Source organism: Limanda limanda, chromosome 4 (genome assembly GCF_963576545.1).
Source record: "Limanda limanda chromosome 4, fLimLim1.1, whole genome shotgun sequence".
Lineage (NCBI taxonomy): Eukaryota > Metazoa > Chordata > Actinopteri > Pleuronectiformes > Pleuronectidae > Limanda > Limanda limanda.
Window position 1 is genome coordinate 25,004,122 of NC_083639.1, and position 26,762 is coordinate 25,030,883.

General features: G+C 42.3%; 1 protein-coding gene and 1 long non-coding RNA gene across 5 annotated transcripts; one reads left to right on the plus strand and one right to left on the minus strand.

The window, feature by feature from the left end:
* Positions 1-1,346: 1,346 nt before the first annotated feature.
* On the minus strand, positions 1,347-25,725 carry ece1 (endothelin converting enzyme 1). Of its 4 annotated transcripts, none has more exons than XM_061069425.1 (19): positions 25,590-25,725; positions 17,459-17,545; positions 15,235-15,373; positions 12,733-12,945; positions 12,466-12,590; positions 12,204-12,350; positions 12,009-12,074; positions 11,515-11,703; positions 10,872-11,014; positions 10,542-10,656; positions 7,287-7,397; positions 7,102-7,200; positions 5,779-5,856; positions 5,589-5,692; positions 5,185-5,295; positions 4,079-4,146; positions 3,798-3,988; positions 3,112-3,207; positions 1,347-2,271 (listed from the first exon to the last, which is right to left on the minus strand). In XM_061069425.1, exons 2-19 carry the CDS (start codon positions 17,543-17,545, stop codon positions 2,095-2,097), a joined length of 2,259 nt encoding a protein of 752 aa, XP_060925408.1. In that variant the 5' UTR covers positions 25,590-25,725; the 3' UTR covers positions 1,347-2,094. The 4 variants fall into 4 exon arrangements, with proteins under 4 accessions (XP_060925408.1, XP_060925406.1, XP_060925407.1 ...); XM_061069423.1 differs by lacking the exon at positions 25,590-25,725 and adding an exon at positions 22,244-22,282; XM_061069424.1 differs by lacking the exon at positions 25,590-25,725 and having other exon boundaries at positions 12,733-12,921; positions 17,459-17,602.
* Positions 17,669-25,687, plus strand: LOC132999686 (uncharacterized). The gene is made up of 3 exons (XR_009678159.1): positions 17,669-17,814; positions 23,719-23,874; positions 25,476-25,687. It is a non-coding gene; the product is annotated as an uncharacterized LOC132999686 (long non-coding RNA).
* Positions 25,726-26,762: the final 1,037 nt, after the last annotated feature.

Below are 26,762 nucleotides of genomic sequence, written 5' to 3' on the forward strand. Positions count from 1 at the left end.
ACGTTCGGCTAATCAGCCAACAGCGAGGCTCGGCGGGCTCGATCCAATCGGATCCACCGCGGAGATTCAAAAACCGGGTTCAGGCGCAAAATCCATTTAAAAAATACATGTTTGTCTTTTTTGTGTGCATTTTAGTCCACAACGTATTTAAAATAATAAATGTGCAGGAGGAATGTTTTAAAATCCATAAATAATACACAATAACTTTATTACATTATTACATATCATTTATCTGACGCTTTTATCAAAAGCGACTTAAAATAAGTGCATTCAACCCCGATGATACAAACCAAGAACAACAAGAATCAAGAAAGTACATTTTCTACAAAAATAAAGCAAAACTACAAAGTGCTATAAGTAAGTGCCATTTCAGTGCTACTAAATTGTTAGTTTCAATTAATATAATATGTATTTATAAATATTGATATGTGATTAGTGTTCAGGGGCTTTTTCATGTTTTATTCAGTTATTTCCGAGAGGTTTGGTTAATGTCTGATTCTCTGCAGCAAACTATTGCATGGACCTGTGTGTAAATACTGCGCCACCTACTGTCCGTTTGGTTGCTTTGCAGTTGCAAGTTTGCAGGAGGACCCCTGATTTGGTTAATTGATCCTTTGAGACTTGCAATTATCAGAATCTAGTCAAGACGCTTCTCCATATGAGATAAGATATGACAAGATAAAGATATCCAAATACTAATCCCACTATGGGGAAATTTGCAATATTACAGCTGCAAGAGTCAAAAATAGGCATCAGTTCGTAATAAGTAACATGCATTACTTAAGTGTAAGGAAATAGATATATTAATGGAATAAAAACGTATATACACAGTATAAAAACAAGAGAAGTATGTGCAGTGTGAGAATATGTACATTGCACATGAACCATTTAATTAATAACAATTAATATTGCACAGTTAAGAGTTTAACCATAGTCCATAATGGGTGGATGTAGTTTTACTGGGAGCAGGGCTGAGTGTACAGTCTAACCACGGCTGCAGGAAGGAGGCTTTGAAATGTAAAAATCTCATGAAAAGGTTTTGCAACTTTTTAAAAACCATTCTGCAAGGCTTGAAGCCTTGCAGAATGGTTTTTAAAAAGTTGTCCTTTAAAAGTACATCACATTTTATCACAACTTTTACAATGTTTCTCCAGCACAAAACCGATGGTCTGAATAAAAATCAAGATCAGGGGGGCAGAGGCATTTGCTCCTGACCTATTGTTTGCTCTCCGGTGAAGAACAGTCAGTTTTATTTGTTTTTCACAGACGTCATATGAACCAAAGATATGTTTGTGTGTCAGAAAGAGATTTCAAACAATTGAACAAACTGTAGACACAAGGCAAAGATGTTTTAAAACTGGTTTTATTATACAAAATAATATTTGACTCATAAAAACATGGCTATGGCTTAGTCTACATGACCAAGTTCTGAATTAATCTCTATAAAATTTGACCAGATTGTGCAACATGAAATATTACAAAGATTCAAAGACAAACTGTTGATGCGCTGTTAAAATGTATTTAAAAAACATTACTTAATGAACGCCTTTAAATCTTTAAAAACCGGGTGTGAACCAGATTTTCATCTTCCACCAGATATAAAAATCTTGCAGCTTCCTGGTTCACTGTCACGTAAAGAATATCGCCATAACTAAAATACAATAACAATAAAACCGTAGCAGATCCGAGCGTAGTGACAAGTAACAAGTGAAAGAAACGTCACCTTGCTCATTCGTCACTATGTGACAAACAAGCTGTTTGACAGTGGTTCCCCTGCTTTCTGCGACTATCTATTGGGTTTCCAGTGTTCTAAAAGCACATTTATATCCAGATCAGATTTCAGAAGTCATGGAGAGCGGTTTGCTATACAAGCAGTGCTTGAGGAGAAGCATCGAAGATTGAAATCCTCCGTACAGAGCAGGCACAGTGTGTGCAGATAAGGAGCCTCATAGTGGCAACAACAGCAGGAGTTTCAGTGGTTCTCGTGCTCCTTGTCCAGAGAGACTTTGTCAGTATCAAGCTATTCAAATAGCTGTTCTCCCCCACAAACGTCTGTTCACTCCTCGGTGATAAACAGCAGCAAGCGGTGACGTATCACCAGAGCTCACACTTGTGTTGAGGGTTCATGGGAGCATTGGATTTGCAGCCAAAGTGCTTTGAGAACTCGTGTGAGTTGGAGACGGTGCCGATGACTCGGAATCTTGACGGACTGTGCGGATCGGTGATCAAGCCCTCGTGTGAGCTCTCCGGTGTCCTGACGGCGCACCAGACCTGCAGCGTGACAACCAATAAACACATGAGAACATTATCTTCTGTTGATTTCTACTGAGAATTATAGAGAGAGTTGAGACACTGGCCTGGAATCTGACATTTTAATTAGAAAACTTCCTGGAAGATACAGTCATTTCGGCTTATTTTCTATTCTGTTACTTTACTGTGACGCTTGAGCCTCAATGTGCAGAGTGATTTATGCGCAACGTTTTGACACTAGAACGCCGCTTTCACACTCCCTTGTTGACCTTAAATCCACAGTTTAATATGTGTGCACAGGAGCATGAGGATTTTGCAAACAACAGTTAGTTTAGAGTCATTCACAGTCCCGTGTGCTTCTTGCACAAGGATTCAGCACAACGACACAGAGAATGGACTTTATAATTAGATTAGATTAGATTACTTTATTTTATCCACACAACGGGGAAATTCACTTGTTACAGCAAATAAGAGAAAACAGAATTTAAGTAACAGTGCCGAAGCACAATAAAAAAGATCACAATATGTACACTACTAAACTACACAGCTGTTTGACAATGGTTCCCCTGCTTTCTGCGACTATCTATTGGGTTTCCAGTGTTCTAAAAGCACATTTATATCCAGATCAGATAATGAAGTAGAAGACACTTTCTGTTCAGAAAATCTTAAAATCTTTTTGGAGGTGAGCGAAGCTGAGGGGGCGTAATTCAAATTCTGAATTTTTGTTGCACTTCAGATAGTATAGCAAAAATAGTCATGTTTCACAACATGTCTAGAGGAGCCTTGGTGATATTGTAAGTACAGTTGTAGTATGAGCATGTCTACAGTAGAATTGTAGAAAATACCTTGATTGGTACAAACCTGTGCAAATCCTACGAAAAACAGCTGATGGTTGGTCATCCCCAGGGCGGGCAGCGTGGCCTCCTCTCCGTTCTTTTCGACCCAGTTCACATAAGCCTTCCAAGAAGCAAATTCTCATGTTACACACATGCCATCAATCTTTTGCTCAGCACATGGAAAACTATACAGTCACATAAACCAAAGAATACATTCAAAATCACTTTAGGTCCTCGACAGATTTACATGCACCATTTAATGTGCGACGCTTTTACTTGCATATGATTCGCTCATCTGCTTTCTAGCTCATGACCTTTCAATAGATGGAAAGAATGTGTCTATGTGAAGAAGTAACCAGAGGCTGACAAGGCCACTCGTAACCACCTGTTGCATTTCCAGGCTTCACTGTAAACCAGACAACCTGCTTTTTCCAATACAGATTCATGTAGGCGACACACAACAGCCTTGACAAATAAACCGGAGCGGGGGGGTTAATCCGAGAGGTCACGATAGTTTCATGACCTCGTAAAAAGTGGGACAAAGTTGCCTTAGGTGACAAAGAGGTAATGCTATAAAATGTCCATTTATATCAAAATGCTATCGTGCACTAGCATTTAGTTGTTTTTACACATCAGTGACAAAAAGCCGTATTTTTTCTGTATGTAACACAGACAACATTCAAGGTGAATTCTACTTCCTGGACTTCAGACCTTGTAGGCAGCTTTGAGTCCACCGTTGTCAGCGATGTTCTCTCCCAGGGTTTGTTTTCCATTCAGAGGCTCCTTGTTGATGGTGTAGTTTCCGTACTGCTCCACCATGCACTGGGTCTGCTTCTTGAACGCCTCCACAGAGGAGTTCTTCCACCAGGGACGCAGGTTCCCATCCTTGTCGTATTCCCTCCCTGTTTGAAGGGCACAGTGGCATGTAACTCTGATCTCTGCCAATTTTATGTCATTACATTTATTTTAGAATAATATTAGAAAGTACCAACCTTGGTCATCAAAAGCATGCGTCAGCTCATGTCCCATGACGACACCTATTCCACCAAAGTTAAGAGCCCTGGATAACAAAGGAGACATCTGTGATATCTGGTCTTAAGACTGCAAGTTTGTAAAAGCAGATGAGTGAGATAAGATAACTGATACAGACTGAGACTCAATATGAAGCTGCAGCAGGTTACTTTAGCTTAGCATAGAAACTGGAAGCAACCAGCACATCTGAATGTCACATAAGCTGCTTTCAGACATGCACCAATAGTCCAGGCAAAGTAGCGTTTTACGACCGACTAATTGTAAAAGAATTTTTTTCAGCATAGATAATTTCTATGAGGTGTCCAGAACAACATACTAAAAGTCCTAAGAAATCCTAGTTGAGGAAATATGTTTAATTCTCATCAATGTGTGCCAATAAGGCCCGGCAACAATACACCCCAAAAAGACTATTTTTTTCCTTTACTCCTATCAAAATAAAACTTTACACAATGAAAGTAACCATGAAACGTAACATTTTTTGTATTACAAGTTTCTTTTCAAAATGAATTTGACAAGCACATGAGCTCCACACTTATTGAATATGTCCTAATTTGCATAGGCAAACACCATTCATATGTATTACAAATACATACATAAATTCATTTTCAAAGAAACTTGTAATACAAAAAATGTTACCTTTCATGGTTACTTTCATTGTGTAAAGTTTCATTTTGATAGGAGTAAAGGAAAAAAATAGTCTTTTTGGGGTGTATAGTTGCCAGGCCTTATTGGCACACATTGATGAGAATTAAACATATTTCCTCAACTAGGATTTCTTAGGACTTTTAGTATGTTGTTCTGGACACCTCATAGAAATAATCTATGCTTTTACAAAATTCTTTTACAATTACTTCTATTTTTGGCTCCAAAATGGGCTACTTTGCCTGGACTACAAACTGTCTGAGATTTTCTTGAGGGACCGAGTGTGAGAACGCAAATCAAGTTTTCCTGCCAGCCTCTTATTAAAATGTCTGAATGAACAAATGTGAAAATACAGCAGGAAAATGTCCATAAAATCCACAGCGAGCGAGTGGGCGTGTCGATGATGTTTCATATCAAGACCTACTTGGGCCAGGACGGGCTGTAGAACGGAGCCCGGAGAATTCCTGCAGGCAGAACCATCTCGTTCTTGGTCGGGTTGTAATATGCGTTCACAGTCGGCGGGGTCATGCTCCACCTGCAGACAGGGACAGAGCCACAACATGAGGCGCACAACAAGGTCACTACAAATTAAGAATATTGATTGTGCCTGGTCTAGTGTGCCAGACTGACAACAGATCAGTTTGGAGGGCATCGGGGCCCACTCCCTCCCCCACAGCCTCATTAGAGACCAGGACCAGTTCAGCGGACAGAAGTCGGTTGCCTGGGAACATTTGTGGATGGAAGCGGCGCTCTGCTGAGTCAGTATAATGAGAATGTGTCTCCCGGGCCGAGCGTGCGACCTCCTTCCTGGCAGGACGGGCCACTCACTGGTTTCTGTTGGGGGTTTTCCTCAGCTGGTCGGCCGTTACTCGGGCTGAGAAGTTGTAGTACTGCATGACATTTTGGAAGTACAGATCTGACACCACCTCAAACTGAAAGGGAGAGGATAGAAATAGTCAGGGTTTTTATTAGGAGAGCAAATAAAAGTGACACACCACACGGTTCCACGTTTACCTACATCATTGAACACTTGGTCCAGCTTCGTGGCGTTCATGATGAAGTCTGGATATCCCACCATGTTGTAGATTGCGTCTGCCTGTGAAGGAGAACATTTGAAAAACTGTAAAAGACACATTTTCACACCAGGTGGCAGTGCTGTATTGTACTTGTATTCTTTACTGGCTGTGTGAATTCTGCATGCAGGTCTTGGTTGAGTCTATTCTCTTTCTAAGAAGGTTTTGTCTTTCCTTGTCTCTATGATCTGTCACAGCCATTCAAAATGTCAGGAATTGATCATTTAAATGGCACAACTCAGGCATGGAATAATTTTAGGATAACCCAATGTGCTGCCTTTCAGCATTTTGATTAGTCTTCTATCAGGCCCATGTTTTCTTTGCTTAAAAACTAATACAAATAATAACGAAGAGGAATGCTAAATAATAAAAAAAAAACGTCCACGCTATTTTGGAGCTTTTGAGTGCCTGAAACATACAAATTTGGAAATGCTGGCGGCCCTGTTGTTGTTAGAAAACTGTGTTTGGTGTAGTTGGGACAAAAACCGAAACGCTTTCTCTCTCTTCCTGATTGGTTCTTATCACTCATGACTCGGCTACAGCGCAGTCTTCTGGGTTTGTGTCTTGGTGCAGGTTGTCGGTGCCTGTGTGGACAATTATGATCTGGAGACGGTCAATAAAGTCTCATTGCAGCAGTTCTAACAAATGTCCAGAGCTTGAACACGTCTCTGCAAACTTCCATCAGTAACACCACCTTTCCACCGGCTCTGCTGGCAGAGTGGGTGGAGTTGTGGAGGTGGGGTCATTCTGGCCAGCAGGGAGGAGGTCTCTGCATGAGAAGAGCCAACAAACTTTCCCACAGTCACTTTCCCAACCAGAGGCTGAGGGGTAAGAGGCCGGGGTGTGGTTGAGGGATCCGTCTGTGGGATGTGGGCTGAGAACAGTGGAGAGGACCGCAGGGGGAATTAGGAGGTCTCAGGAACTGTACCTCCCACCTGAGGCTCCTCCCTCTGCTCTCTGTGTCGTCCTGGACCCACAGACTGGTGATCCTCCGTCACACTTGTCCCAGTTATTAAGAGGGGTCTATTAAAACAGTTCCATGCTGTCAGCTAGCTTTGGTCTGTAGCTTTCTTTCTAACGATTAGAAATATTCAGCTTTAGAGACGTCCCTTAAACAGTATTTTCTACAATTAAGTGTTTTTTTCTTCAGTCCCTTCATCAAAAGTCATTTCTGGTGTTGCTGCTCTCAGAGTGCGTCCCTGTCTCTCTTACGCTCAGGTCTTAGGTGTGACTTACACAGGAGACACACCGCAGGATCTTTCACCCACCTTTTCTTTGGCTGCTTTCTTTGTTTCCGGGTCCATCCATCCCACATCCTTCAGGCTGTCCTCAAACGCCCATTTAATGTCTGCGACCATGTCCTCAGCCTGGAGCACAGAGGACAAAGAGGAAAGTCAGAAAGAAAAGCTCATCATCTCACGCAGCAGGCGGCCGATGAGAGAGAGGGACTTACAATGGCTTTACTCTCTTCAGCAAAGGTGTCTTTGACGAACATGGCTCCGAGAGCAAAGCCCAGGGCGATGTCGGTGTCGCTGACGCACAGCTTCCAGCGAGGAGTGCAGCTCTGCAACATCAGAACGAAAGACATGAATACATCCTCAAGATATCGTCAATCTGATTAAAATGTGTGGGCTTTTTCAGTGTGTCACACTTTGTTCAACCCCTGTTGTCTGCGGCAATAAGTCACATCCTAGATTTCCCACAAAGACCATGACATGAAGTCCGATGAACTGGACAGGACTTGTGGAGAGAACAGCAGCGACACAGGCCTTGTTCAGACCTGGATTCCACGTGTGTCCTGAGCAGTCACATCACAGGTGCACAGCTCTGAGTTTGTCTGTTCACATCGGTCATTAAAACACCGCCTGAATGTGTCTCCTGTGACCACATGCGATCTGATCTCACTTCCTGCTCTATATTCAAATACAAACCTACGACATTTGTGTTTGACAAGAACAAACTATGTCCATTCTTTGAAACGTCTGCTCTATTTCAAAGTATTTATTAGTTTGTGTTTACTGGTCTTTTTTGTCAGATTTTGGCTTTTGTGATTTATACAATACATGAAACTGCCTCTGTTAAAGAATGATATTTTAATAGGCCTAAATCCAATGAAGACTGAGAAATCCCAGTGATCCTTTGTTCAGAGGATTCACGTGACAAAGAAAACAGTTGCGATCTTGTGAAATTCATGACCTCTGTGAAGCAACAGTGAGCGGTTATCCCTCAGCAGCCTGAGAGACACAGTGTTCCTGCCGAAAGGAACAAGTGCTGTTTTTTTTTTTGGTAGATAAAAAAGCAACAACAGGAACAAGCCACAGACCAACTCCTGGTCAATTTACACTCAACTGAAGCCAGGCAAGCGAGACGACCACCAGGACAGAAGACAAGAGGTGACGAACGACGCAGGAGTGATTTCAGTGGGAAAAAGAGATAAAATCCTAATTTGTGAAGAGCTGTAACTTATTATCGGGCTGTTCTGTGACACAGCCTTGAGCCTCAAAGACCAAACAAGACTAGCAAAGTACTTGATTTGATTATAAATGTGGGGAAATGTTTTGTTATTCAGCAAAAGTCAAAATCAACGATTTTTGGGATCGAATAAATCATTCTGGACGTAAAGTTGTATCTGTTTTCATGAGCCTTTTCTTGTAATCTCAAACGCAGAAAAGATGTAAACATACAGTTAACACGTACACAAACATGACTCCATCTTATAACAACGATTTCACATCTTGAACTAATCCAAATCTCACGTACAACCCACTCTGTCACTTTCCGTGGGTACGTAAAAGTCCATATATGGCAAAGTCATTATCAGGTGAAGGGAAGGACAAGGACAAAAAGAGCTAAATGTAAACGCAGACAAAGAGGAACAAGGTTGGAGTGAGGAAACGAGGAGTATTCTGAGCATTCAAAGTTGTAAAGTGTGCTCGGACACATAGGCACAGATGGAAAAAGAGACAGTTTCGCACTCTCGCGTTTAAAAGATACACAAAAGAGACACACAGCAAGTTAAGGACTTGTTATTACAGCTTGAACCCAGTGGAAAACAAGGCAGAGGAAACAGGATCTTGCTCAGATAAGAGCTGCAGTGACTGGAGCCTCCACAGTCAAAGAAATAAATCAGTTTTTCTTGCTGCAGTCGACACATTTCTCCCTTCTCACAGGTTTTAGTGGATAAACAACTTCGTTTGCTAATTAAAGGGTCAATTCAGAAAATGTACAAACTCCGCTACACAACCTGCGATGTGGTGGCGTCCTGCAGCACACACTGTTTGGATTGACTGTGGATTTGAGACATCTGCCTCCAATACAGCACAGCTGAGCTAGGTTTTGTTAGTGTTGCTCACTGCATTGAAAATAAAAAATTCAACGGTAACATCTCCGTCCAAAACACACTGGTCTACGAGGAGTCGTTCCAATTAGAGCTGTTCACAGAGGAGGTCGGTGAGTTATCTAAAGAAGACAGGTCACCGTTCCTGGAAAGACGCTCCTACGTTTTCCTTAATATCTTGAATGCCAGAAAATGTAATTCTATTGCAAGCTATTTGTTGGAGTATTTGTCAAAACCACTAAACCTGAGTATGTAAATTACTCACTAACATACATGACAAACGATTTATTGATGTTTTATAGTTTAACCTTAAACGTTATTATAAATAATAAAAACAAACCAATTATATAAAACTAAGAAAGACTTGTTTTAATCATCTTAACATGAAATATAAATCTTTTCGGCATTGTTAATTGTGTAAAAGACGGTTCTCTTCAAATATGCTGATACCGATATGTCGGTGACAATTTATACCGGCTAGTATCACTATTACAAAATTAAAAATGTATCATTCATTCACTAATATTATAAACTGTTGGTGATACATATAGTGTGATACAGTAATAATTTATAGTTTCAGGCACTGATATTTTAAATTTTAAGTTGGACCATTTTTTAAATCACAGTGCAAGGACAGGATCTGTACAAATTCTTTTGAATTTATTAAATTACTCGTCAGTTTGTAATGTTTCCCTCCATTCCTTTATATAGCTGCTCTCACTGGATTAATTAATATCAATACACCAATAAATTAAGTTTCTCTGGCTGAATCAAATTCTCTTTGAAGCCTCCGGATCAAATTCAGATTGTTGACACGAAGTTGAATGAGTCAAGTTCCGCAGAGAACCGACATAAAACGCTGGCCGATGATTTACAGTTCTTGTGAAATCTCGTCAGAATGGAGGGGAAAAGGCTCCGCTTCTCTTTTTGTGCCAGTTTCCCTTTATCTGCTCGCACCCGAAATGAATCCTCTGCCGAGTATCACACAAAAGAACAAGAGTTCAGGAGAAAAGCTGTGCAACCCCAGCTGTCGGGCTCTGGGCCACTTCCTCCGACAGACCTGGACCTCTGAAATCCCACTTGTACCTGGGCTAAAAGGACTTTTTAGAGTTATTCAACTCATTTTCTAATAAACATTAACCATCTATGGTAAAACAAACAACAAAGCAGCGACTGAGATACTCGCAAGCAGTTTGCAAACGGAAACTAAAAATACATTATCAGGATGAGAATCTGCCTGCAGGTCAAACATGAACAGAGGATTACTTCTCTCACTGCTTAATCCCATCCCTGTGTTTTAATCCATTTGAGTCATGTTGGATCACAATGTTTAAAAAAAAAAAAAAGAGGGCCTGAATCTTCATCTTTTACCTTTTTGGTTCCGTACATGACCTCGAGGAAGCGCTGCTCAGCATCCTGGAACCTTTGGTCCAAAATGGAAACCATCTTCCTCACCACCTTCATGATCATGTAATTGTTGAGGAGGCTGCAAAGAAAATATCACATTGATTTGTTTTCCGTTGGTTACTTCAATACTGCCTGAATGCTTGTTCTTGTACATACACAGTTTACAGTGTAAAGTGTAGCTCCTTCATTCCGGTTTTACTACGTCATTATAAATCAGAGTAAACACACATTTGGTAGCTTCGCTGTTTTTCACACGTCAATGGAAAAACTCGGAGGCATGGCTGATCGTCTGACCTTTTATTTGTTGTCTCTATGAGCTTAGAGACTTTCTGGAGGTACTCCTTAGCGTAAACAACCACGGGCTCCGAGTCGTTGAGCGGCACTGGAGAAAACACTTCTCTGAGGTACGGCATCCAGTTCACTGCAGGAGCCAGAGTCTACAGACATAGACAAAACACACACACACGATGGAAAAGGTCTCAACACAAACATGTACAGCTTCCTAATACGACTTCCCACAACCCCTGTAGCGGCACTAAGCTGCTGTCAGACATGCAGAGGGGCTCTATGTGAGAATGCAGATGTCTGAGTCAGTTGATCCCGTCATGACCGGCTGAGCTCATGTGAGAATACTGCAGGAAAATGTACGGAAAATACACAGCCAGCAAGTGGGCGTGTGGATGACAGGATGAAAAACATGTTGAAGATGCCGACAAATATATCGACTTTGAAAGAAAACGGCAATCGAGAGCTTTTGACGAAAAGAGCAGACGTCACTGTCGATGTAGATTCACCCAAAGGACGTTTTTCTGTTCTTTTGTCGATACATCAGCAAACTCCGATAAAATACCCAGAGTTCATGTCTGAAAACGGCTTAAGAGTCATGATTTGTAGAAAAGCTGTGTAGCCATTTCTGTGGATTCATTAAGAAACTCACCGACAGATCCTTGGCCTCCATCTTGTGGTAGATGAGCTCTTCATCACGCCTCTCCTCCTGAGGGACTGTGATGTTGGCCAGAGTTGTTTCAAAGTCCACAATCTCCGTCATCACTGCCTGAGACGTTTCCCTGGTGCCTCCCAGAAGAACCCCCAACTCCACCAGGAAGTTGAGGTATGCCGACAGATACTGCAAAGGAAGTGAGGCGGATATGGGCGAGTTAGGGAAGACGAGGGTCGTTTCAGTGGTTTATAAAAAATGTAATTCAGTAATCCTAAACTATGCAAATACAAGCGAAACTATGCAGAGTTATTTGTTCTCTTTTTCCGCCTGAAGCTGAAATATTTAACTTTTAATATTTACAGACTTTCTCTAAATGAGGAATGAGCCACTGGATATGATTTTCATTACAGAGAACATCTGGATTAGCTCTCCAACTCAGTCTAATGTCAGTCTAACTTCTAGTGTAACACTGTTAACAATGTGCACAGTACCTTTTCATTTGCTGTTTTGTTGAGGTAGTAATCCCGTGAAGGAAGTCCCAGGCTGGACTGATCCACCTGGAGTCAAGAGAAACATCCAATGACTTTTAGCTCACAAACAGCCTCTTGCCTCATCCCTGTGTTTCCAGGCCTGCAGGTTACAGGGTCTCAACAAAGATAGAGCATGCCCCTGGTTGACCCGCTCACCTGGATGATGTTACTGTTGGAGTTTTTCGAGTCGGTGCTGACAAACACAGTAAAGAAAGGGGACGTCCGGTAATTGCCTGACACCATTTGCAAAACTTCATCGAAGTTGTCCTTGTCCCAGGGTTCTGTCAGGGCCCATCCCCCAATCTAAGACAGACAGGGATTAATCAGACACTCAGAGTCAGCCGCATGCAGGGAAATTCATTATTTAAAGGGGATTGAAATTATGACTTTTCTTTACAGCTTTGGGAAGTAAGCATACCTGGCTGATTAGCCCCTGTAGTGGTTTAGCTCCCAATTCCTCGATCTTGGCCTCATTCATGCAGGCCTGATAGTATCGCTGGGCCTTTCCCTCAGCCTGACTCACACTTTTCCTTGTCTTGTTTTCTGATTAAATAAAGATAGAAAATACATTGGGTGTGAATGAAAAACAAGGCGTTTCCCCAGCACTGGAAACATAATCTTGCTACTTTTGCCTGGGGTGAAAGCAGCAGAGCACACGGTGCAGGATTCAGACAATGGCCTTTACCTAATAATTGCTTCATTACAACCATGTTGTGCTCCCAGAGGTTGCTGAAAGGTCCCCAGCGGGACTTGCCCTCGGGGAGGGGGTTGTTCTTCATCCAGCCCCCACAGGCAAAGTCGTAGAAGTCATGGCAGGGGTCCACGGACCGATCCAGGGCTCCCATCACTGTACTGGCCACAGTAACGCACGGCTCTGTTAGGCACAAGCCAGGGTGAGCTGTGCAAAAGTAGATTTAAACAAAATTTACCACTAACCACCACCGAGCAACCCGATGAAAAAGTCATTAACATGTCAGTCAACACAGAATGGTGCACCTGCAGAGAGAAATGAAATTATTACAGGGACAATAAGAGACTTTTTCGGGAAGTTGCCAAAGTTTTTCCAGAAAGCTACAAGGTGCTTTTCTGAAAAGGACACATTTAGTTGGAATTTAACTTCATCAGTCAGTGAGTGAAGTTCGTGGTTCTAAGGCCCTGCAGCTTTGCTCCAGCCCAAACACAACTGTGTATAATCAGAGAATATTTCATTTTGGACGTCCAAGTAGTCATGCAGGTTTCCAGACCATCCACAAATTATTACCTCAAACACGGTAAAAGCCAAGATATACAACCTGCAGGGAATATTTCTCCGTGTAGAAAATTGACTGTTGCCGACTGATAAATAAATAGAGAACATATGAACAGATGAGGGTGAAGGAGCCTGGAAGACTTCAGGTTAATCACTTTCATCTGACCTGGCGCGCAGATAAACGTCATTGCTCCTCTTCCTGTGTCTGCGCCTGCATGTGGCTTCCAAAAACACATATTTGCGAGAATAGATAATTAGTTTGCTCTCTAGAATCATCTTCAGGAGGCGACGACCGGAGGCTTTCTGGCTGGTCTGTTATATTTTGAAGTCTAAACACAAAAGCTGAAGAACAAGAACAGCTTTAGAAAAATGTCAGTGTTTAGAGAAGTGCAAGTACCGGTCGTCACGTAGCAGACGCTGCGATCCCAGGCCAACGGCTCACGATTAATATTTGACTCACTATAAAGACTTTCACCTCCTGCCCATATAAGGCGATGAGACAAAGACGGAGACACAGAAACAAGCAGTGATGAGATTCGAACCCGGAGGAGACATCATCCTTGTTCCTTCTATTATTTCAAAGAGTGATCCTGACATGCGGCTCTGAATGGGAGGAAGTGGCATTAGGTTTCCCATGGTGCATCTGAGGAAGCCCGACCGTTGATGGTAAATCCACAAGCACTTTTTCCATAATGAACAAGCTCAGGGGAGTGATTGAGAGTTGTTTTTCGCAGGCTTAGCCAAAGGTGTGGCTTTAAAATAAATAATACAGTGCATATACTGTATTAATTGTCTCAGTCCTGTTTGAACTTAAAAGCCTCTCAGCGCTTCCAGATCTTTTTTAAAACTTGTCTTTTGTCTTTCAGCTCAAACTACACTTGTTTTGATGGAATCACCTTCATTACTTGTTGATATTTTGACCCGATTTATAACATATCCATATATAAAACAATTACAAACAATAACACACAGAAACTTGGTTGTTTTCAGACACTCGTGGGACATTTTATCCCTTTTATCACTACAAAACCAGTTCCAATGATGGAAACAGTACTAAAAATGTAAAGTCTCAGTTGACATTGTAGGAAAAATCCTCATTCGTTTTCTCGCAGGCGGTTTAGATGAGTCGATCAACATCACTCTTCATATTTGCAAGGCAAATATGAAGCTGGAGCCACCACCAGCTTATCTTGGCACAAAGAGTCTGGCTGTTTAAAGATAATAAGATCCACACCGCTAATGCTCACTGATTAACATAGGACGTTCTGTTTGTTTCAGCTGCACAAAGTGTACAAAGAGTAGTTCACTGGCAATTAAGTAGTCCAGCACACACCTCTTGTTAAACAGTGGGGAAAACCCGAGGCAAATTTTCTGCCCCTGCTTCTACTGTTTCTGCTAAGCTAAGCTAACCCTCTCCTGGCTGCAGCTTCACATATGGGACTGGTATAATTTTTCTCATCCGACTCTGAGCAAGAAAAAAACTAAAGCTCATATTTCTGGAACTGCTGAACTTCTTTCTTTAAGCCCTCCGTTTAGTGTGTGGGAGTTTTTTTAATTGTCAATTATTCTTGTTTCTTGGAAGCTGGTTGACAACATATTCAATAAATAAAAAGAAATCAGAATAAATAGCAAAAAAGCAGTTTGATCTACAGCTCGACCGATACTGACTTTGGCGGTTGCCGATTCTGATATTTCGGCTGAGCTGCTCATTTTTCCGGATTAGAATTTTCACATGTTATCGGGCCAAGGAAGCAATTTGGAACCGTGATACATTCAATATTAATACTACTTAAATAATCAGGTAATTGTGTATTTGGTTGAGCTTGTAATTGGTCGAACTGGAGCTCAATCAGGAGTCACCTGGTCAGCCTACTTCACAGAAAAGTTTCCCAGTGTATTCCACAGCATCACAAAGTTTGAATAGAACCTCAGACTCACTCTGTTTGTAGAAGACCCCAGTTGTGATGAGAGATATGAAAAGGCCCAGGGTCACGACGCACACTAGAAACAGGACACGCTTCTCGCTCTTGGTCCGGTGCGGACAACACATGGGGCCGCGGCCGTTCCGCAGATTCACCTGCACAAACAAATAGAGAATATAAAAAAAAACTTGAAGCGCTTCATCTAAAAAGTCAAATATAACAATTTTAAAGAGATTAACAGACATAAAATGAGTTAGAAATCTACTTTAAGATACACAAATATAGACACTTAATAATGTCACCGTGTTGGACTAATGCAGTGTGGAAAATACTGTGTGGAGTTCAAACAGCTTCTTTCAGGATCTGATGACAGGTTTGGTTTCAAAGCTCAGCGACCTTTTCAACCCTCCTACACTGAGAGGCATTTTCCTATTGTTCCCTCTCCTCTGGTTCAGCACAGAGTCATAGAGAAGTTTCCCACTGCCCCAGATTGAGAAATCGACACAATAATCCTGCTGAACCGTGTCTGATGATTTTGTGGCTGACCTATAAAGTGAGGAGGAAGTCGAGCGAGAGTCAAACGAGGACAACAAACCAAACCAGTCGACTCCAGAGAAAAAGGGTTTTAAGAAACATTCCCAAAAGAAGAATTTAGAAGTTGGAGGAACTTCCTGTCTTTGTGAATGGTAAATGGTAAATGAATGGTCTTTTTTTTCTGTTGTTGATGGAATGATTGGTGCAGCCGACCTCACAACAGCAAACGCCGCTCCTCCATGTTTTCTGGTGAAGGTTTCTCTTTCGGCGAAAGCCTCCAAGGTAATTTATTTCCTAAAGGAATTAGTCCAGCGTGCCGCTCACAAATCCTTCACAGGCACCACTTACCACATAAAGTGTAAATAAAGGCCAGATCGAACCTCACATATATCTTGTGGGGGTCTATTAACCCTAGAGGAGTGAATGCATAGGGATCAGATTTACTGCTGTGAGCCCCAGTGGCTTCTTAATCTGTTGAGCTTGGTGTGTTCGGTCGGTTTGGAGCGAAACGTCTTGAATTTAGTGAAACCTCCCCGGCCAAGTTTTCACCCCTGTCCATTAGTTTTCTTGTTCTTCAGCAGGATTACCAAAAAAGTGCAGGACGGATTTCCACGAAACTCCGAAGGATGCAACATAGGCCAAGAAAGAACCCACTTAATTGTTGATTATTTTGATCATTTACTGTAACATTGGCAGAAATGTTTTTTTACTGATTTTCATGGATCAAACACATTTAGGGGATTTGGTAAAATGTCCAAGTTGGGAAGTAGATTTTCTTTCAGCTGCTATATGGTTTCAAATAGAGCTTGAAACCTGCAACTACCACCAAAGCATGGTTAAGATATGATGAAGGCAGAATCGAGGCAGTGTCTTGAATTCAAGCTCTTTATCTGAGCTCTGATCCAATAAATCATCGGAGGAATTAATCTGACTGCAGTTAAACATCTCCTTCCTTCAACCTCCTAAAACTTTAAGGCACCTTAGAGTCTATAAAAGACCATTCAATCCTTTAAAAGAGATTTTAAAGGGTGGCCAGAGAACACTGCTTAGTCATCTTTAAACCCAGAAGTAAGAAACAGAAAACCCAGGAGTGACTCAATACTTACGATACGATATGCTTTGTGTTCACAGGCCTGTGTGAACATTGCGCCGCTTGACAAAAGGGATTCCGTTTCAAAATCCTCATGATCCATTTTAGCAAATAATCTACAATCTCAGGATTAAAATTTGATTAAATCCTCATTAAATCGTAACCGACACAAGGGTTTAAGATTAACAGGATTTAATCAGTGTCTGTCTGCGTAAAGGCAGCTCGGTGTGACTGATCTATCTCGTTATGCTGACGTGGATATTTACCTGGTTGTCAGGCCCGTCCTTTATCAGAGATCTAAATTTCAGTAAGTCATTTACATCTCATATCCCATAGCGTACACTGTGTCAATACAGATTATACAGCATCCTCAGTGCAACCTGAGGCATTAGCTTAGCACATGAACTTCAGTTTGAAATTCCTCCAGACACAGGAGAGAGAGGGACGAGTGCGTAACCCGGTTAAAAAGGATCATCTGCTGCAGTAAAACCATCTTTCTAAGTTGATTTTTACATTGGAACACGTACAGTGAGAAAGCGTCCTCAATTCTTTCCTAAGTAATGTGGAATTACAAGTTCTGTGCATTTGGAGCCCAAGGTGTTTTGTGCATGTTTACCTGCATGGGAGAGGAGGGGTAGATGTCGTCGGCTGTGGAGTCCACCAGGTCTTCCTCGTCCAACGTGGCTCTTTTGTACGTTGACATCTGAAAAGTCACATGGAGAAAAGTCTCTCTCAGTGCTTCCATCCTTCCTTCAACCCCTCTCCTCTCCTCACTCTCCCCCCCCACCTGGTGTGTGGTGTTTGTTTTGGAGAGCGAGAGAGAGAGAGAGAGAGTGTTTGCAGTTTGACGGCTACTCGTGGACAGGCTCCGAGGCTCCTGGGCAGGGCTTCCCTCCGATATCCATGGGGAGGAATCTGGTTTGTCTGGTTGGAGCTCTTCCCCTCACGCACGTCGCTCCTCTCCTTTCAAAGGTATGTTTCTCCCTGCTCGCCTCAACACCATCTCTGAAATCCCTCATGGCCGATGGCAGATAGCCCTTTGGGGTGGGGGGGACGGGCAAGTGTCACAGCACGGACAACAACCTCATCCTGGACGTCCTCCTCTGAAAAAACGCTGAGTGGCTCCTCTCTCTGCCCGAGCCGTGGCTCTAACAGGCAAACTTTTCTCCAGGACTTCCTCCTCAGCCCGGTCTGTGCACACACGGCTCGGGAGAAGACGGAACTAGTGAAAAACAGGAAGTAGCACTGACTGCAGCGACTTGCACGACCGAGACTGAGCGTGTGGGAGTGATTGTGTTTTTTTTGTGTTCGCGAGTGTGTGTGTGTGTGAGAGTGTGTACATTCCCCATTGTGGTTTCAGTTATGTTATGGGAGGGAACCTAACAGTTGTATAGATTTACACCCAGTGTGGTTTCTATAGGTCATAAGTCGAGCCGGGGGGAGGAGCGTGGAGAAATACACCTCCTCCCACTAAATGCTTGGGGTGGCTGCCCCTGGTAACGGTTACCTGATAGGCACGACAGTCCCTCCTTGTGCCGTTTAACCCCTCAACCCCCCCCCCAGGGCCACTCGCACGTCACCCATACCCTGCGTTTACTCCTCATTACAGGCAGGAAGAGTCCGTCAGCTCCACTCTCCTGATTTAAAAGATTTAAAAGAAAGTGTGTGCGCGCCACAGGAACTTACAACTTAACGGCTAAAATATAGTGAACAAGTTCAGCTGAATTGATATGTACCTTACTTATAATGCACTTTATTCCTGTAGCCCTTTGACAAAAGGGACAGTGCTTCACTAGAAGAAAAATAACAAATAATCACAACAAGTGGAAGATAATCAGCTAATAAAACAGACAGGACTCAAATTAAGTTACATATGTGAAGCATTCATCAATGTTTTATGATAACAATTTTTTTTATAAGATTTAAAATGCAGTTAAGGATGTTGCCTGTCTGATCTCAGCAGGTTAATTCCTCCACAGTCACGCTTTGTCACCAACTGTGATCTGTAAATAACCAGCAGAGCTCCTTTCACAGGTTGAAGTGAATGTGAATGAAACCACAGCAGGTGAACAAGTCTGTGATGTAGTGTGAAAGACTGGCTTTAAAAGCGATGAGCAGAATTTTTTAAATGTATAATTCATTAAGAATATGTAGGGCAGACTACAGGCATACTGCATTCCTGATGTTGTTCATGACTGCACGATTGAAAGCAAATTATCCGCCCTCAAAAACAACATGTTTGCTGATTTTAATTTCTCAAATGTGAGACTATGCTGCTTTTTTTCACCATTTATTGCAGTTTATATAGTTTAACAACACACAATCCCATTTGTTCTCTTAATGGTCAGCCTTTATATAACACTTCTCTGGTCTTTATGACCACTCAGAGTGATTTACAGTGCTTCTACGTGCATCCCTTTCTCTATCACATGTGATAGAGAAAGTTTACATGAACAAGTTTACATGAAATTTTACATTTGACATGTAAAATCACAGTCTCTTTTTGTAAATTTAATGGTATTTTAAAAATACAGAAAAAATCTGTAAAATAAAAAGTAAAGTTCTGTTATATTACGGTTTTTTTTTACAGTGCACATCACTGCCACAGCCGTCCAGGGCAGTTTAGAGCTAAGGCTCTTGTCTAAGGACACTCTGGCACACTGACTGGGGGGGGGGCACCAACCTTTTGGTTAGCAGACATCCCACTCTGTATTCTGAGCCACTGTCGCCAACATACCACAACTCATAGCCTTAACAAATTAGAGCTAAACTGAGAAACTAATTGGTAGATTCGTCGCTAAGGAAAAGTAGAATGGACAGACTGTACATCTACCAAGGCCCAGCAGTCTCCTTATGAAACCACCTTTTAATTCACCAGATCCAGATGTCTATTTGGATCTGCACCAAATTGCATTCACTCTCCTAAACGCGTGTGCATTTTGAATGATTTACTCTCTGAGAAATAAGTGCAAAATGCTGAAATCACAACGAAAGAGGAAGTGGAAAAAATCCTGGATCAGCAGCAACATTTCTTGGGTTGTTCCCTGACCCACACAACATCTTTCATATCAGGTTCACGGTGAGAAATGCAGCAGTTTCTGTGTAATCCTGTCAATTAACAGACAAACACAGATGAAACCGAACCTCTTTGGCGCGGCAACAATCCTTTGAGACACACACAGAGCATTTTATTGTCTGAACACTAAACAGACTGCTCCACCTTAAACCAAAGGTCCAGCAGCTTTAGATCTGATTCTCACACTACGCCACCAACGCTGAGAGGAGGGCAATAATTAACATCAGCTGCCTGTCAGCCAGACAGAAATATACCTCACCCCAGGGTGGTTGCTCAATACACTGCAGAACAAGAGAGGCATCTGAAAAATACAGATTCTATTCAGTAAGAGTTTGACAAATACATCACATGAGTAGCCAGATTCTCAAAGAGCACACGAGGACTGTCTCTGTGTTATCTGCACAATCTCAGGCTCTGTTCTTCTTCTTCTTCTTCTTCTTCTCCGGCCTCCATCTTATCATCCATCACAACACAAGACAAACCAGGGCCGGAACAGAGATGTTGACTTAATGGAGACGGATGAGAGTTTCTCATAAACACAACCGGGAGCCCAGTCCAGTCGCATGATCCGCACTTTATTTTGTTTCCCACTTGTTTCACATAAACATCCCTCGGAGGAGGAGAAAATCATGTTCCCCAACACAAACATTCCAGAGAACTCCGGGCAAAGCAGGAGACTGATTCCTGTTAAATCTTGTTTTTCTATCAGGACAAGATGCCACAAATCAGGGCCCAGGAGGGAACTCGACACCACAACAACCAATAAACATTACACAAGCACCCGAACCCTGTCTGCGCTGGTGTGTTGTTATCAGCTTATGGACGAGTGAAGTGATGAAAGATGCAGAGAGACACAGAGACGGAGCGGGGGGGAGGGGGAGACGTGAGAGGACACTGATTGTTTTAAGGACATGTTCAGGAACTCAAATGGTTTTAAATGATCTGAAGGCTGAAGGCAAAAGGCCTGATATTGATGTTTGACTTGTTCTCGTTACACAAACACACACACACACAAAATGCACCTTGCTGCTGTTCCGTTTAGCAAAACATGACGTATTCAAACTGAATTAACATCACAAAGGTGTCAAACTTCTCATAATTATCCCTGAGCTATTTTTTCTTCAACATGACCCTCACCAATTGTTGAATAAATAAAACTGTGAAATGTGATGAAACCACACAAATTAAAGTCTCGACCATTTTTAAAGCCAGAGAGGACAAATGAGTTTGAATTGAGTTTTAAAAGTGACCGAAGCTGGTGAGGTCCTGATGTTTAACTGTTCCACAGTTATAGTCCAGGCAAAGTAGCGTTTTACGACCGACTAATTGTAAAATAATTTTTTTCAGCATAGATCATTTCTATGAGCTGTCCAGAACAACATGCTAAAAGTCCTAAGAAATCCTAGTTGAGGAAATATGTTTAATTCTCATCAATGTGTGCCAATAAGGCCCGGCAACAATACACCCCAAAAGGGCTATTTTTTTCCTTTACTCTTATCAAAATAAAACTTTACACGATGAAAGTAACCATGAAACGCAACATTTTTTGTATTACAAGTTTCTTTTGAAATGAATTTGACAAGCACATGAGCTCCGCACTTATTGAATATGTCCTAATTTGCATAGGCAGAAACACCATTCATATGTATGACAAATACATACATAAATTAATTTTCAAAGAAACTTGTAATACAAAAAATTTTACGTTTCATGGTTACTTTCATTGTGTAAAGTTTTATTTTGATAGGAGTAAAGGGAAAAAATTGTCTTTTTGGGGTGTATTGTTGCCGGGCCTTATGGGCACACATTGATGAGAATTAAACATATTTCCTCAACTAGGATTTCTTAGGACTTTTAGTATGTTGTTCTGGACACCTCATAGAAATAATCTATGCTGAAAAAAATTCTTTTACAATTACTTCTATTTTTGGCTCCAAAATGGGCTACTTTGCCTGGACTATTAGGGGGAAACTGCAAAAGCCGGATCTCCTGTATTCTTCAATCTGGACCTTGGAACCCAGAGATCAGACCTCAAGTGATCACGTGAGTGCAAAGTTAAACAATCAGAGGCACTAAACCGCTCAATAAAATCCTCAAATGAACCAGGAGCCGGTGGTTTGGAGCCAGAACAGATAAAACGAGGTCTCACTTGCTTGTGCCCGTTAAAAAACAGAGCTGCAGGGTTTTGTACTCGTTGCAGCTGAGACAACAAAGACTGGCTGACACAACCGAGTCGAGAGTGTTGCAGTCACAAAGCAGAGCAGCAGATCTCAGTATCTGACAGTACAGAACATGTTGTTATCCTCGTCACACACACACACTCACTGTTTCCAAACACTTCCTTGGCATTGACGAGCAGATGTGATTGCACAGACCAACGCTGCCTTCCCTTTCCTGTTGGCGATACTCAATGACCCGTTTTCTTGGAAAAAATCCGGCCCCATGGACTTTTATGTCTGACGCAATGAGTCACGGTCTCCGTTTTTCGTAAATGACGCAAGCCTGAAACTTTGGAGTCACACATGAACACACACATCCACGCCACAACCCACTGCAACAGAAGCGGCGCGATTGATTCATCAAGTAACATCTGCAAAAACTGAGACTGATACCGAGGAGTTCCTGTTGATGCCCTCCCAGTTGCTGGAAGGCGCCGGTAGTGGCACCTGGGAGCCATTTAAAAAAACACAGCACGCCGCAGTTCTCACACTTAAGAGGCTGTGGTCAAGGTCGGTGCTGGAACCTCCTATTGTGTCTTACAGGGCGTGAGGGTGTCTTCCCACAGAAGAGCCCCTGGTATGAGGGGGGGGTCAGCATGCCGCGGTTCCTGGAAGCGACGTGTGGCCTGCGACCTTTGAGTGAGGCCGTAAACCACAAACATGCGTCACCGATCCGGCAAACCAGACGATTATATGTAGCACGGGGAGCGGGGGGGGGGCATTCCTCCAGGAATAACTGGAGTATGTTTGTGTTTGGGATTGGCTGAAGCGTGTATACGTGAAGTGTACAGGTCATTTCTGAGGACAAGAATCTATAGAAGGGCCCGTCGAGGAGGAGGAGGAGGAGGAAAGGAGGAGGAGGAGGAAGGAGGAGGAAGGAGACTCCTCCTGCAGATGATTTACGGTTGTGTGTTTGACGCAAGCTGGCAGTAAACACATTTCGCCTCCAGAGAAAGGCTGCTCATTACACCACTGTGGTAATCCGGGCAGATGCCGATTCTATAGATGTGGCTTCAGACCACAGAGGATCAGTAATTAAAGGCTGCACGCGTAAAACAATCCCAGCCTCACATCCAGCGTGAGAAGTGACTTGACCTCTGTGGCTGAAGGCACATCTCCCGCTCAGATACTCTGATACACTCAGATACACAGTGACCCAAGACACCTTCATCTGCAGGTGTAACAACCACACACGGGTGTTTTTATTTTTTCTGTAAATCCCAGAGGAAGAGTGAGGCTGGGAAAACATTCCAGAAATACCACCGGGTCATATGTAAACATAACCACATTGAGCTCCAACGACAACAAGACTTGACAGGAACGGTTCAAAGAGCTTTTGCATGATTCAGCGCTTTGGTAGGCTGAAGGTAAAGTGCTGCGACCGCACAGCGCCGCAGGTTCAATCCCCCGGTACGAGGCTGTTTACCAAACAGACGCACGCTGGCCACCCACGCCAGGTCAGGGCCGCGGACGGTTTGTGCTTTCGTCTGCACGTTCGAAGCAAAACAAACATTCAGACGGTGGCTCAAAACGCAGCACTTTCATGAATACATCAAGTCACTGCAGCTCTTTATCTTTCAGGTCCAGTCGAGTCACCCCCCGTGTTTCTCCCTGAAGGCCACAGATAAAGACCGAGTTGTCCCAGGCTTCAGCTCCTGACCTCTGACGTCAAGACACCACTGGAATTTTTCGCGGCTTCAGGGATGTTTCCTTCGGGGAAAACACCCTGATAATAAGGTCAAGTATTAACAAACCACAAAAAAAACAAAGCTACTTTCCCAGGGAATCAGCTTTGAGTGGGATTGTGCGACTAAGCTGAGGGAGTTTAACCAGAATCATAACAAGTTTGGTATATTTTTAGTGGTGAGCGCTTTATTTTAAAGCGTTTTCCCCCCTCACATGGTTATTAATATGCCGGCTGCAGCTCTGGAATTCTTCGGATTCTTGGATCGATAGAACAACCCGAGTCATTTTCCCATGGGCACGTTTCAGGTGCTCAGACGTTTATGAGCAATAAACAAATCTCCACCCAACCAGGTCTTCTATCTCTCAGGTCTAATCTAAAATATAGTTGATTAAATCTGATATTGTTTTATCTCCTGAATGTAATTTGAAGAGCTCGGACTTTCTTCCAGCGTGAGGTGAGCATTAATATGAGCGGCACACGGAAGCTTGTTTACAATGAGTGGTTCCGGCCCCAGGTACAGATAACAGGAGATTACCTGATCCCACTGTTGTCATGGCGCCCTGCAGCGCACTCGCCATCACACCGAGGTAATGAATAACTGCAGAGCAAACCAATCTCCTTCGAAGAGCAACCAACCCAGAGCCCTGTAATGTTATTGAAACCAATCAATCAGCCGCTCGGGGGAACATCATCAGCTTCTGTGATCGCTGATCTGTGTGTTCCAGGCCTGGTGCAGTAAAAAAAAAGAAAAAGTAAAAGACTGAAGCAAGCTGTTTAACAGGATTCTGCCAACCTGTTTTGAATTAGCAGCACTGGGATTGTTTAAAGCTTTAATTGCTGCATGAACAACAATTTAATTGCTTTGGAACAACACATGAAGGAGAACTGGTCTTTGGATAAAAAAGGAAACGCAACGGGTCACACAGGAAGCCGACATGAAATGAAAGCAACGTAATTCGGTTTCTGGGAAAAAGCCTTTCACCAATATCAAGAATCAGTTCACTTAAATTTCCATTTAAATTGCTTTAGTTTCTATGTAACTTCTGTTTGTAAGAACTATATAAATAAAGTTAGCTGGCATGTTGTTCCCCCACTCTCTCCTTACACGATTAATAAACTGGACCCTTGTTTGTGTGTGATTTTTGACCAAGCATTGAGAGTTGAGTTCAGAGAAACAACTCAAAAACAAAACCTACTGCTCACTCTATCTCCCCTCAGAAACCTCGTAGGAAATATTAATCAATTTTTAATGTTTCTGCAGCCATTAAATACAAATTTTAATGGCTATTAATGGGAAATACTGCATATGATATTTTATAAAAGGAGAATTTAATTTCCTAATAGAGAAGAGGTGAAAACACACACTTTCACACACGACTGTTTAACAATGCACTGTTAAATAATAAACACACGTTTTCTGTGTGATACAAGTCAGTGGAAGAAAAACAAATCGAAAAATGCAAATGTGTGTATATCTATATCTGCCTGAGGGAGGGGGAGGGAGGGAGGGGGGGAAATACTGCATATGATATTTAAAAAAAGGAGAATTTAATTTCCTAATAGAGAAGAGGTGAAAACACACACTTTCACACACGGCTGTTAAACAATGGACTGTTAAATAATAAACACACGTTTTCTCTGTGATTTCCAGGGGAAGCAACACGTTGTCGTTACTGTAAACAACACGCCACATGTGATGAGTCCCCCCCCCCATGAGTCTGCCCATGTGTGTGCGGGGTCCGGGTGCGAGGAGCCCGGGTCTTACCCTGCCTCTGCTGCCGGGGGAGCTCCGGTGCTGCTGCCGTGACTCCGGGGATCTTCTGCCCGGGAACCGTGCTCGATCCGCGGGTTCAAGCGACCAAAGAGGCTGCGGCTGCTCAGTCAAGATGGTTCACCGAAGACACGCCCTCTCCGCCCACAACCCGGAAGTCCTGTCTCCCTGGGTGGGAGGGGACAGCGTGCGTCACAGATCTGTTTGATCAATGGTTAAATAAAGATAATAAATAACCTGCTCCAGTGTAAATGTTTGTTTTCAGCACATCATGGGAGCACTGGTCCATTTAATATGAGGTGGAGCACGTATGTTGGTCCTTTTAAATTAAAGGTTCACTGTGTAGACTTTGGTGATATCTAGTGACATCTAGTGGTGAAGTGTCATATTGCAGCTGAATACCCCTCAGCTCACCCTCCCCTTCCAAACATGAACATTTAGTTTAGTTTGTCCTGTTTGAGCTACTGTAAAAAACATGGTGGCCTCCGTAGAGAGGATCCACTCCAGATATATTTATACATATAAAGTATTTAAATACAAAGGGCACATTCTAGGGTAAAGAAAACAACAATTTGTACAATTTAGATGAAACACACTAGTCAAAACATCACTAGTATTATTTCTATTCAATTTGTGGCAATACATCTAGTAAACCTAAATCATACACATTGAACCTTTAACAGCGATCTAGTTTTCAGCTTTGTTTTAGACTCACTTTCATTTCTATTGTTATTTCTAAACTTGCACTAGAAATTTCTTCAGGGTTAATAAAGTCTATCTTATTATATCGTATCTATATCTTATCTTATCTTATATTGTCTTATCTTAGATACATCAATATACAGATACAAATTAAGTAGAAAACTAAATACAGCACATACATATAGTATACAATCATCACAACTCACATGTATACGGGTAAACAGACTTTGGTTCCAGATATTTCTTGAAAAACAAGATAAGTACCTCTCTCTAGGTACTCTCCCTGAAGTTTTTTTTGCGTTTTTTCCTCGTATTAATAATACATTTTCTTAAGCCCTATACGAGGCAAATTGGGTTATGCAAAGGTGGGTTATATAAATAAACTGATTGATCTGTATTTCATATTTTTTGTATACTTTGAATCTGTCTATTTCAGAGGGAAAAATGGGTACTTTTGACTTCTCT